The sequence below is a fragment of the Anguilla rostrata genome, chromosome 13, assembly GCF_018555375.3.
Source record: "Anguilla rostrata isolate EN2019 chromosome 13, ASM1855537v3, whole genome shotgun sequence".
Taxonomy (NCBI): Eukaryota; Metazoa; Chordata; class Actinopteri; order Anguilliformes; family Anguillidae; genus Anguilla; species Anguilla rostrata.
Window position 1 is genome coordinate 2,913,111 of NC_057945.1, and position 12,694 is coordinate 2,925,804.

The window sequence follows — 12,694 nt, forward strand, 5'->3', positions numbered from 1 at the left end:
TTTAGCTTGCCCTTTAATTTGAAAGCGCAAGGGAAACCTTGAGAGACAGATATTGAAACATTTTGGTGTACTCTGAGTCCTCGAGAAGAAGTTGCCACCTTCCATACAATCACCTGCCAATCACTAGTCAAGACAAATCAAAATAAAACTTTGTGGAATTTGCATCGATGAAACTACTGAAGCCACCCACACCATGGCTAGAAGGCAATCAAAAATCAACCAGACACTGATTTTGAAATTGTTTGCATGATTCAATAAATCAAGTTTAGGAAAGCCAGACAAAATAATACTTCACACTACCATTTTATTGCATTTATGAAATTTGCAGGAAAAGGTATTTTCTTTTAAACCATGTCTTATACATACAGTAGATCAATAAATTCATGTTTTGCTTCCATTAAGATAAATGAAACAATTAAATTGGGGTTATGGCACCATCAGTCGACACAGAAAGGACCCATGCAATCAGCTCCTGCAAGAAAAATAAAATGCATTTTAGAAAAGCACAATTTCTTCTTCTTCTTCCACCCACACCATGGCTACAAGGCAATCAAAAATCAACCAGACACTGATTTTGAAATGTGCCAGGTGTCCTGTTGCTAAATCAGCAATTGTACAACATTACATTACAGGCATTTAGCAGACACTCTTATCCAGAGCGACTTACGCAACATAGCATTTCCATTACATTACATTACAGGCATTTAGCAGACACTCATATCCAGAGCGATTCACACAGCATTTTTACATAGCATTTGCATTGCATCAATTTATACAGCTGAATAAATACTAAGTACCTTGCTCAAGGGTACAATTCAATTCAATTTTTAATTGGCTAAATAAATCTTTTCTCCCTCTCCACCTTCGTTAATGTGTGGTGAGCTTTCTGGTGCAAAATGGCTGCCGTGCATCGCCCGGGTGGGTGCTACACATTGGTGGTGGGGAAGTCAGTTCCCCTTCACTGTAAAGCACTTTGAGCATTTGGAAAAGTGCTATATAAATGTAAGGATATATATCAATTTTATTTGTATAGGGCCTTTTACAGAGAACTGTCACAAAGACACTTTACAGATTAGCAGGGCAGAGACAGAGCAAAAAGAGCAAACAGAGCAAACACCAGGCCTGAACCCCCAAATAGCAGGTACATAGGGTAAATAAACTCCAGTGGGGAGAAAACCCTCAAACGGTGGCAAGAAAAAACTCCCCAATGAGAAGAAATCTCAAGAGAAACCCGGCTATAGAGGGGGAGCCCATGCTCCACTGGCCAGCCTGGTGTAAAGTAGCAGACAGCAAAAAAAAAAAAAATTGTTGAACAGATTTTAGCTAAGGTGAAACCTAACAGGAATAATATTAGACCAACTGGTATAGTTAGAGTAGTGCAGTTTAGAGGAGCCGGATGATGGATCTGGATCTCCAGACAGCATCAAGGCTTGGGCAGGGGCCCATGCTGAAGCAGTTCATGACCATGGAGTGAAGGACAGGACTGGAGCGATCCTGTGAATTCAAGCCGAGGAAACAGGCTGGAGCAGCCACTGAACTCAGGGCGCGGCAGGGGATGGGAGCGTCATGGAAAGAGAAAGACAAACAGAGAAGACAGGGTTATGGTCAGCTAAACACTTGATGCTAAGCCACCTAGTGTGTCAACTCCATAGGGCCAGCTTGACACTTGAGGCTAAGCTAACTAGTGTATACAAGCCCAGTTCCGTACCTATTACACTACACTGCCGCCTGCTACAAGTGGGCTTGATGCTCTGATGCAGGATAACATCTGTAAATATAACTTAAACACTTCTATGTCCAACCACAAGCAAGTGAACTAGGTTTGTTAGGATCTGCTGATAAACATACAGTAATGTACAGTGAGACCTACAATGTCTGGGACAAAGACACATTTTTTCTTGATTTGGCTCTTTACTCCACAATTTTAAATTTGTAATCAAACAATTCACATGTGGTTGAAGTGCACATTCTCAGATTTAAAAAAAATGATGTCTCCGACATTTTTTTATTTTTCAGCCTCATAATGGCTTCCATGACTTTAATTAGCATAACTCCAGTCCTCATGCTGACAAACGCCAATAGCAAACTCCAAAGGCAACCAAAATACTAGAATAAATATTAGATACTGAAAGCTCCCTTATACCTGCACTAAGGAAGCAATTGGACACACCTGACTAATCTGAAACACCTATGAAGCAATTTGTCCCAAACATTATGATTCCCTGAAAAGGGGGAACTATAAATGAAAAATGCTGTAATTTCTACATGATGAAACCAAAATGTATAAAAATACCCTAAAATAAAAGCTGACAATGTGCAGTTCAACCACATGTGAACTGTTTGTGAACATTACAAATCTAAAATTGTGGAGTACAGAGCCAAATTAATAAAAAATTAAGTCTTTGTTTCAAACATTATAGCACTCACTGTAATTGCCTTGATAGCTATCTCTACCCTTTCGATTGTCTGTCATGAAATGAATCATGGTAGCAAGCTTTTTAACCAATGAAATTGAAGGCCCTTGTCCCGAGGCACGCTGGAACTTTTCAGCATTTGCTCTGATTCTTTGAAATGAGGACACATACAAAAGCAATCAGTCAGCTACATTGCACTCATTCTCAAAATAAATTAAAAAGATTTATGTAATACACTCTGTTTTTATAATTTATACATAGTTCATACTCTACCTACAAACATCTGGGTTTATGCAACAACAACAACAAAAAATTTCTTTCCAAAATTCAATTTATCCTCAAAATTCAATCTCCAGCTCTCTAACTAGCTTGGTGGTTCAAAGGTTTTCTTTGAATGCCACTTGAGATTCTATACCTGGAACAAGGTGAGCTAGGCCACACTGATCTTACCAAGTGGGAGAGTATGATCTCAGAAGACCATCTCCAAACAATCGCAGTCAGATCGATGTGTGAGGGACCACAAAAACAACCGACTGGGTCCTGACAAAATTCACCACAAGAGGGAGCCAGACCACTGCTAATTTCATGACCTATATTTCAAGATCCATATTCACAGAACAGTTCAAGGTTTGAAAGGAACACTTGGTTCTTCAGGTGGGGAAAACCCTGACAGCAGGGACTGAATGACCCAGTTACACATATCTGACTGCAGAGGGCACCTTGACGTGCAGGTATGGGGACAGATATCACGCACACTTTCATTAAACCAGAAAAACTGCACAATAAATTCACCTTTTCTGCATTATTTCTTTTAAGGTAAATAACGTCGAGCATGTATATATTTATTCCAATACATTCCTGCACAGACAGTCGTATTACTCAATGCATATTATGGTTTATTAAATGTAAAAGACAATAGGTTTGAGGAAATATTAAAATTATCCATAGAATTTTCCACATTTGAGTCATTTCACTTTGTGGGTATATTTAAAAAAAAATAATGTTCCTGAACACACAGTGATGTCAAGAACAGTCCCCACGACCGATACGTTTTTATCAGTATGACGTTTGTTGTGCAAGAATTTCGAAATTTCGTAACATGCAGTAATTACATTTCTGCATGTTACGAAAGACCGCGTGGAACTTTGCTGAGAGAGGTGCCCCCCCCCCCCCCCCCAACCCACTTCAGAACATCATGATAATCTATCTTTGCCTGCGTCTCCATCTTTGACTATCTTCACTGTGTCCAGATCCAGTCACTCCACACCTCTTGTAGCCCCTCGCCCTTGCTTTAGCACAAACCTGCTGAAATGCCCTATTGCAAGTGTATAAAATCTTCAGACAATTATGTTGAGGGTTAGGATACTTAGTATATCCTTGAATGCAACTTTATTCAGGCCAGCAATTTTTCCGGCTACAATGTAAAGGGTATGTGTTCTTAATATTTCCAATTTGGACTAATTTAAAATGTTTATTCGTTAATTTGTATTGCTTAAAATCCTAAAAATCCCAGGGGGACTCTAGTCAAGATACCTTTGCCCACATGCACAGTCAGAGCAAAGATTTTACATCCTCTTTGCGCAGTCAGTGCTCAGCGCTGCCCGCGCTTCTGTTGCCCGCTTCGAGCCCGCAACAGCCATTTTGCCAGCGCAGCGGAAGTGCGTCATAGAAAAGCATGTGACTATCGGTAGGCGTGGAGCGGTTTTTAACGTCCCGGAGCTTGCCCATTACTCCCGGTCACTTGACTGCGTTTACTGGCCAAGCCGCCTGGAACTTCTGCTCAACCAACCTTCACACACAACAGCCATGAAAATCTGGACATCAGAGCACATATTCAAGTGAGTATTTCATCGTGATGTTAGAATAGTGTATATTTACCTGCGTAATCAGAAAACTAGTACCGACAAAATCTGCGTCTTGTTCTTACTCCTGCCTGCCAGGCGGCTGGGTGACGTTTTGCTAGCATGCTTCGGGTAAGTACTGAAGGTGTAACTTCAATCTGACGTTAGATCTTATTTCATAGAACAAATAATCATATCAAACAACAGCCACTTCTGTCCAGGTTTAGTAGTAGTCCATATTATGCTACCCGTACGTTAGGCTCGAGTAAGAACTGAACGTACAGCTTTTTTTGCCGTGATTAAACTTCGCGTGGACATCGTTAGCTAGTCACATGGAAAATGATTAGCAAGAAAATTAGTAGGTAGCTAGCATAGATTAGTAAAGTGGCTAACCGCCCACATAACATTATGTTCTTTAACTTGAATCTGTCCTTAGTAAATTTAACTCTAGGCATGCTGTGTAGATCTCAAAATTAACGCAATTAGATCCTCAATACATTGCAGCGGGTTTCCGTTAGCTTCTTACTGACTGATCAGATAGCTCAAATATGTTAGCTGGACGGCTAATTTGAGATTATCTTTACGTTAGGATATGTTGAATACACACACGAGTGTCTCGTGTTGCATCAGCAGTACAGCCAGTTTGGGTTACTATGACCTGTCATTCTAGATCAAATAATGGATTGATCGACTTGCTGTGGCTAGTAAATTGCGCTGAACGATGCTAGCATGCAAAAATAGTCTACACTGCAATCAGGGAAACTTTCATGGTTGAGTGAATTGATAAATCCCAGTTAAATCATGTTAATGGTAATGATGAAGTTACTAGGGAGTTTTCTAAGTAGTTGTTACTAACGCCTTTAATTTTTTGCTTAAATATTCAGTTTACTCAAGCGAGATAACCACCGTTAATGTAAGAACTGTTTCATAAAGTCAGCCTTACAACGTCCGCTGAATTTCCTTTGCCTTATTTAGGGACGTTCTCAACTGAGCAGACTAAGTAGTGTGCAGATACTGCTGCGAGGTGTGTGTGTGTGTGTGTGTCAGAGAGAGAGCGCGCAAATATTCTCGATGTCCTAAAATATATTCTATTTGGTCAGACCAAATGATATACATTTTTACAAAGCGCTGTTCAAACCTAAACCAGGCAGTGAACTTTGACTTGAGATTTAATCTTTGCGCCTCTGGCCTCTGTCTATGCAAGGTTCTGGTTTCAAAAGTCAAGTGAAGTGGCATTGCGTAATTACCCTTCAGAATGAGCTCCGCTGTTAACCTTTCCCCTATATATAACTCCGCCCCTCTGTGCGTCACGGCAACCGTGTCCCCATGGCCACGACGCGCAGATGTTTGCATACTGTGTGTAGCTTTGGATGGAATAACGCGTATTACATTCAAGGACATTAATTTAGCCGACGCAGACGTTCATCAGCCCGTGTTAAGTTAAGTGAACAATAGTTATACCTGGCTAAATACTTTCCCAGACTAGTGAATGTACATGCGACATTTATGTTGCATTAATCAAAGTTAATTTATACCAGCACAGAACCACAAAACAATCCAGATTATTACAGCAAACATCCTTATAAAAGCATTAAATATACCGTTACAACCGGAATAATTTAATAAGAATAGCATGCTTGCATTTTTGTGTAAGCATATTGTTTCAGTCAAGGGGTTCTGTAGCTTGTGTTGTTGTAAGTTTGTTTAAATGCAACCTCTCAAAGGGAATGGCTGTAGTGGAATATCTATTGAACAGAGATGAATTAAATTATACTCCAAAGCTTTGGAGATCAGCCTTATTGACAGCATCGTTTTGGTTGCGGTGTCCTACTTTGCTTGGGCAGAGGTCATCTGTCAGGTGCTCAAAGGACTCGTTCTGCTCCATGATCTGCCTGTTCAGCCCATTGCTAGAGCAGTCGGGCTGTAATTCTTTCCGTAGGTGTTCCCTTGTTGTTGACTTCCCAGTTTCCTGAACGTACATCTCTGTGCAGCCAGCCTGTTTTAGGAACCCCTGTCACGAGAGCAACAGGGTCACGTGTTCCTCAGAGTTCAGGACGGATCAGATGACGGCCGGGGTACTGACTGTCCTGGCCTGAGCGCTCCCTGGCATTCACTCCTAGCTACGTCTCAAAGTTCCACCTCATCACCAGTGGGATGCATAAAGATGTTTAGAGCCAGCTTTACTATTTTTTGTCAATGAGAGCTGAAATGAAAACTAAATCTGCCCTGATTCCTTGTGTGCTTGGCTGTTGCCACATCTGTCTGCATTTCTGTAGTTAGAGTTGATGAATGAGAGTCAAGAGACCGGGTGCAATATGTCCTGTTAAACTGCATCACTGCTTTATCCGAGTCCTGAAATAGCAGTAGGGATTAATGGACAACTGCCATAGCCTCTATAGCTAGAATATCGATTCTCTCAGTCCTGTATGGTAATTAAAAAATGTATATATTATAATGTCTTTTTTCATATTTGCATCCTGTTTGGGGACCCGGAGAGGTTCAGAGGACAAGTGCTGATCTAGGATCAGTTTTAGCCTTTTTGCTCACAGTGGATACGGTTAGGACGTGGACAGGTGAGCGCTGATCCTGTATCAGTGCTTCCGCCGCGAGATGCGTTCTGCGGTGAGAATGGCGGGCTCGGGTCTGACGGTGTCTCCTCTGTTCCCCGACCAGCCACCCCTGGGAGACGGTGACCAAGGCGGCGATGCAGAAGTACCCCAACCCCATGAACCCCAGCGTGTTCGGCGTGGACGTGCTGGACCGGTGCGTGGACACGCAGGGCAGACTCCACAGCCACCGGCTCCTGAGCACAGAGTGGGGCCTCCCCTCCATCGTCAAAGCCGTGAGTCCCGCTTCCCCACCGCAGGGTACCGCTGGGTCGCGCTGGATCCCGCTGGGTCGCGCTGGATCCCGCTGGGTCGCGCTGGATCCCGCTGGGTCGCGCTGGATCCCGCTGGGTCCCGCTGGGCCCACCGGGGTCCCGCCATTCAGACTCGGTCTAACCGACTGGCCTCCCGCGTTAGCGTGGAAGGCTAACGGGGCCAGTGGTTCTGGTCAGCAAAGGGAAGGAGCTCGCTAGCGCCCTTTAGCACGTTGCCCGACCTTGCGTATATACTTGGGTCAGTTGTAGGTCTGCCAAACCAGTGAGCGAGCCAATGAGTTGGGGGTGCGAGCGGGCCAGTGCGTCGGGGGTGTGAGCCTGTGTGCGCTTGGGCGATTGGTGACGATTCGGAGGCATTGGTGGAATTCCCTGGCTGGCTTCCCGGCTCTGGATGGTTGCCAGGACGCACACGGGATCACCCGGGGCTATTTCTGTCGAGCAGAACACAGCGTCTGTCTCAGGGCCCGGCACGTGGTGTCGAACGGGGAGTGCTGCCATTTCCCACAGAGCAGAGCATGACCTGTGATGTAACAGTTCCGCATATGATCTTTGTGAGAGGGAGGAGCCAAAGGTTGGAACTTTACTTGCATCACTTCCTGTTCTTTCATCGTCACTGAAGCTGTCAGAACTCAAACATTGGTGGTCAAAAGTTACTTAAAACTTATTTATGTAGGAATGGGCTTATTTCATTTTGCTGTACAGTGGATTAAACTCCTGAAATAAGTTTTCAAAAAATATTTTAAAACTAACAAAGATGCAATATAAAACAATACTACGAAATGTGACTTGGACATCTCAAAACTAAGGATTAGAACCCTATAATTCTGCAGTCTACAGATAGAACCCTATAATTCCACACTGCTGATTGGTCATTCTTATTGTTTGAGGAGGAAACTTGATTTGTGTCTTGTGCGGGAGCAGAACAGTCCATGCTGTACGGACAGGCAGGGCGTTACTTTTAGCTTCTGTGTGTTTGTGTTAGTTACGCTGGCCAGAGTGCTATAAGCACGGTCGTTTAGAGGTCATGGGTCATGAGGGCTGTTGATTAAAGGGAGGTGCACACAGTGTATGTTGTGTAGTGTATTTCAGAAACGGGCTGCTGGATTTCCAATCTCAGGCCTGCTCAATCGAGCACAGAAAAACGGCATCTCACAATTCACGAAATGTATTGTATGTGGAGGAGATGCCAGGTCTGTATGGCCGATTACAGCACTAACTGATCTGTAATTATCTTTAATTTGAGAGGAAGTGGCCTTGCAGTCAGGTTTGCCCCCCCGGGTGCATGCTAGCCGAGGGGGGCGTGGCATGGCGTGGGCGTGGCGGGGCGTGGGCGTGGCATGGCGTGTGTCTCTCCGGTGTTGACCTCCTTGTCTCTTTCCCCAGCTGATCGGAGCCACGCGAACGCGCACGTACGTCCAGGAGCATTCAGTGGTGGACCCCGAGGAGAAGACATTCGAACTGAAATCCACAAATGTACGTTTACCTTTAAAAATAAAATTAATCTAAACCTAGATTTGTCTTCAGGAAAATGAGTCCAAAGTGCAGGTTCCACATCGAGCGCCTGTGTGAGGTGGGAGGAGGTCAGGCCTGGTTATAAAACGGGATCGGACTGCACACCTTTGTGGTTTAGCTGCTTGCTCTCTCCAGTCTCTGTTGGGTGGGGCTGTAGTGAGGTCATCTTCGATGGGGGATCTCAGACTCCAGTCCTGGAGAGCCACTGGGGCTATAAATCCCTGTGTTTCAGCACTGAAGCACTCAATTCGAATCATTGATCAGTTGAAGGGTCCACACACTGCACTTTCAAGACCTGCTTTGGCTGCCTGTTGAAATAAAATTGGGGGAAAAATCTGCAGACACTTTGATTGAAGCTCTGTGGTGGTGTGGGAGTTTGGTGGTGTGGGAGTTTGGGTGGAAGCTTGGTGGCGGTGTGGGAGTTGGGGGGTGGGAGTTTGGTGAAAGCTGGTGTGGTGTGGAGTTTGGGTGAAAGCCTTGGTGGGGGTTGTGTGGGAGTTTGGGTGGAAGCTTGGTGGCGGTGTGGGAGTTTGGGTGGCGTGGGAGTTTGGGTGAAAGCTTTGTGGCGGTGTGGGAGTTTGGGTGGAAGCTGGTGGCGGTGTGGGAGTTTGGGTGGCGTGGGAGTTTGGGTGAAAGCTCTGTGGTGGTGTGGGAGTTTGGGTGAAAGCCTGGTGGTGGTGTGGGAGTTTGGGTGGAAGCTTGGTGGGGTGTGGGAGTTTGGGTGGAAGCTTGGTGGCGGTGTGGGAGTTTGGGTGGCGTGGGAGTTTGGGTGAAGCTTGTGGGGTGTGGGAGTTTGGGTGAGCTTGTGGGGTTGGAGTTGGGTGGGAAGCTCTGGTGGCGGTGTGGGAGTTTGGGTGAAAGCTTGGTGGTGTGTGGGTTTGGTGGTGGCGTGGGAGTTTGGGTGAAAGCCTGGTGGTGGTGTGGGAGTTTGGGTGGAAGCCTGGTGGCGGTGTGGGAGTTTGGGTGGCGTGGGAGTTTGGGTGGAAGCCTGGTGGCGGTGTGGGAGTTTGGGTGGCGTGGGAGTTTGGGTGGAAGCTTTGTGGCGGTGTGGGAGTTTGGGTGGAAGCTTGGTGGCGGTGTGGGAGTTTGGGTGGAAGCTTGGTGGTGGTGTGGGAGTTTGGGTGAAAGCTTGGTGGTGGTGTGGGAGTTTGGGTGGAAGCCTGGTGGCGGTGTGGGAGTTTGGGTGGCGTGGGAGTTTGGGTGGAAGCTTGGTGGCGGTGTGGGAGTTTGGGTGGAAGCTTGGTGGCGGTGTGGGAGTTTGGGTGGAAGCTTGGTGGCGGTGTGGGAGTTTGGGTGGAAGCTTGGTGGCGGTGTGGGAGTTTGGGTGGAAGCCTGGTGGCGGTGTGGGAGTTTGGGTGGAAGCCTGGTGGCGGTGATTCTTGCAGATCTCTCTCTTGCCGCTGCATGGCGGGAGGCCAGAGGCTTTTCGGTGCCAGCGCTGGCACAGTGCCGGCGAAGCTTGCGTAACGCTCACGTCACGGACCGAGCCCTTCACCGGAATGAGCCGCAGCAGGATCCGGCCTGAGGCCGCACACAGAGCTCAACGTTTTCACCGTTCGGCTGACAGCTGAACAATAAAGAAACAATCCTGTCTTTCTCCTCTGCTTGCAGATCACGGGCACTAACCTGGTGTCTGTGGACGAGAGGTTGACATACAGACCACACCCACATGACCCGGAGAAGTAAGTCATTGGAAGGTTCACTATCTATGTGAGGGGCTGGAAGATTATAGCTGTGTACGTGTGCGCGTGTGTGTGTGTGCGCGCTTGCGTGCGTGTGTGGATGCGTGCGTGTGTGTTCTGTGACAGTAAGCAGTAAGCCTGGTTAACGCGCATTGCTGCTCTTTCTCTGCAGGACGATACTGACACAAGAGGCGCTCATCACTGTGAAAGGGGTCAGCTTGAGCAGCTACCTGGAGGGCGTCATGGCAACCTCCATCTCTGCAAACGCCGGGAAGGTGAGAGAACTTCACACAGCTGGCCTGCTGGAGTCCACCGGGGGGGTAGCAGAGTCCACCCAGGGGGGTAACTGTGTCCACCCAGGGGGGGTAGCAGAGTCCACCCGGGGGGTTTACAGAGTCCACCCGGGGGGGTAGCACAGCCTACCCGGGGGGGGGTAACAGTCCACTCGAGGGTAACAGAAAGCTGGCTGTTTGTGTGTGCGCAGGGTCGTGAGGCCATGGAGTGGGTGATTCGCCGGCTGAACATGGAGATCGAGGAGCTGGCGGCCACCGCCCGCGGAACCATCCGGGTCCCCATGGCTGCGGCAGTCACAGAGAAATGACCCCGCCCTCCCGGAGCGACCCACGCGCCCCTGCAGGGTGGCACTCTGCTCTGACGCCGGCACAGCCTCCCTCTGTGCCACCTCACTGCGTGTCTACATTAGATACCGGCTGCATATCGCGGGTGGCACAGAGGAAGGCTGGCGGGGCATTACCGGGGCGGGCAGCTCTGACTCTGCGCTGGCACGCGCCCTGAGAAAGCTGGCACTCTGCGTCACATGACCCAGGCCTCCTCCCGCGCCCGTGGCGGGCGGGCAGACGGACGGACTCAAAATGGCGTCTCGGGCTGAAGTCCTGCGGCCCCACAGGCCTGTTTATCCGAATTTAGCACTTAAATGCTTAGTGTGAGCCCTCCACTGGCTCAGGGGCCCACGCGTGTTCCCCATGCTGATTTGGCCGCTGGTGGAACGGACGCCACAGAGAGGCAGGTGCAGAAGCAGAAGCGCTCTCCTGATCTCTCTCCCGCCGTCTCCGTCTCCCCGTGCAGACCGCCGTCCCGTGCGGTGCGGGGCGGTGGGCGCCGGGCCGACGGGTTTCGTTTCCTCTGAGCACTTGCTTGACCCCTGTGTGAGGGGAGCGGGCTGGAGCCGGCGTAAACTGGGCTGTGGAAGACCAGCGCAGACCCGCGCAGCGATGCCGCATGCCGTGTCGCATGCCGCATGCATCGTCGCATGCAGTGACGCAGCCACAGCCGGCTTTCTCAGGGCGCATGTTTCAGCGCAGTTTCTTAAGCTGTCCAGCCCAACGCAGGCAACTGAATGTCAAGTACTGTACATTTATATTTTTAGAACTATTATTATTATTATTATTAGAACAAGAAACTGAAATGAAGGGAACATGACAAAAAAAATTCTAATTTCATTTTATAATAGTAGAGGACCATCTGGAATGCAGTGTGATGTTTATGCTACACGTATAGGCTGTGCATGATTTAAGAAGCGATGCATCATGGGCATTCTGCTTCTGCATCATGGAAATTCCGAGCATTCGCACTCAGATGGGCGCATGGGTGCATTTTTCAAATGCATTTCACACGTCGCCCTGACCTGACATGGGGAGCATCTCCGTGTACACATTGGGCTACACATCGTGCTACACAGCATGCTACTCAGTAAACAACACATTGTGCTAAACGTGCCACTCGGCGTGCTACTCAGTGTGCTACATATCGCGCTATACATCGTGCTACACATCGTGCTACACATCGTGCTACACAGCATGCTACTCGGTGTGCTACTCGGCGTGCTACACATCGCGCTATACATAGTGCTACACTGCGTGCTACACAGCATGCTACACATCGCGCTATACATAGTGCTACACATCGTGCTACACATTGTGCTACACATTGTGCTACACATTGTGCTACATTTCGTGCTACACAGCATGCTACTCGGTGCACAACACATTGCTAAACATCGTGCCACTCGGCGTGCTACACAGCGTGCTACACATCGTGCTACACAGCATGCTACACATTGTGCTACACATCGTGCTACACGGTGCCCATTATCTGATGGTGCTCTGCTTTAGCCCTTGTGCAGGCTGTGCCCATGATCAGAGCTGTCTCTCTCATGCACTTTATTTATGGAAATAGCTGCCGGTTATTTATTTATGGTACTGCGACAGGCGAAATGAGCTGTATTGTTACAAGCGGTTGGACCACTTGGTTTTTCCAAAAGTGACTTTCGCACAAGAGCAAAGAAAAGAGGAAAAAACTGACTATCAGGCGTTGTTCCTTAGTGAGATTAATTACAGGAAGGTC

The 12,694-nt window shown here is 47.6% G+C and overlaps 1 protein-coding gene and 1 long non-coding RNA gene across 2 annotated transcripts; one reads left to right on the top strand and one right to left on the bottom strand.

The window, feature by feature from the left end:
- Positions 1-287: 287 nt before the first annotated feature.
- On the bottom strand, positions 288-5,851 carry LOC135237158 (uncharacterized). The gene is made up of 3 exons (XR_010324763.1): positions 4,293-5,851; positions 1,361-1,532; positions 288-472 (listed from the first exon to the last, which is right to left on the bottom strand). It is a non-coding gene; the product is annotated as an uncharacterized LOC135237158 (long non-coding RNA).
- On the top strand, positions 4,094-12,690 carry prelid3b (PRELI domain containing 3). The gene is made up of 6 exons (XM_064303968.1): positions 4,094-4,252; positions 6,929-7,097; positions 8,520-8,609; positions 10,260-10,330; positions 10,503-10,605; positions 10,815-12,690. The coding sequence occupies exons 1-6, from the start codon at positions 4,221-4,223 to the stop codon at positions 10,929-10,931; spliced, it is 582 nt and encodes a 193-aa protein (XP_064160038.1). The 5' UTR covers positions 4,094-4,220; the 3' UTR covers positions 10,932-12,690.
- Positions 12,691-12,694: the final 4 nt, after the last annotated feature.

Bases quoted from the DNA above. Each gene is read 5' to 3' on its own strand.
- prelid3b (XM_064303968.1), top strand. From the start codon at position 4,221: ATGAAAATCTGGACATCAGAGCACATATTCAA. The intron at 4,253-6,928 runs GTGAGTATTTCA...TTCCCCGACCAG, and splicing joins ACATCAGAGCACATATTCAA to CCACCCCTGGGAGACGGTGA. The intron at 8,610-10,259 runs GTACGTTTACCT...CTCTGCTTGCAG, and splicing joins TCGAACTGAAATCCACAAAT to ATCACGGGCACTAACCTGGT.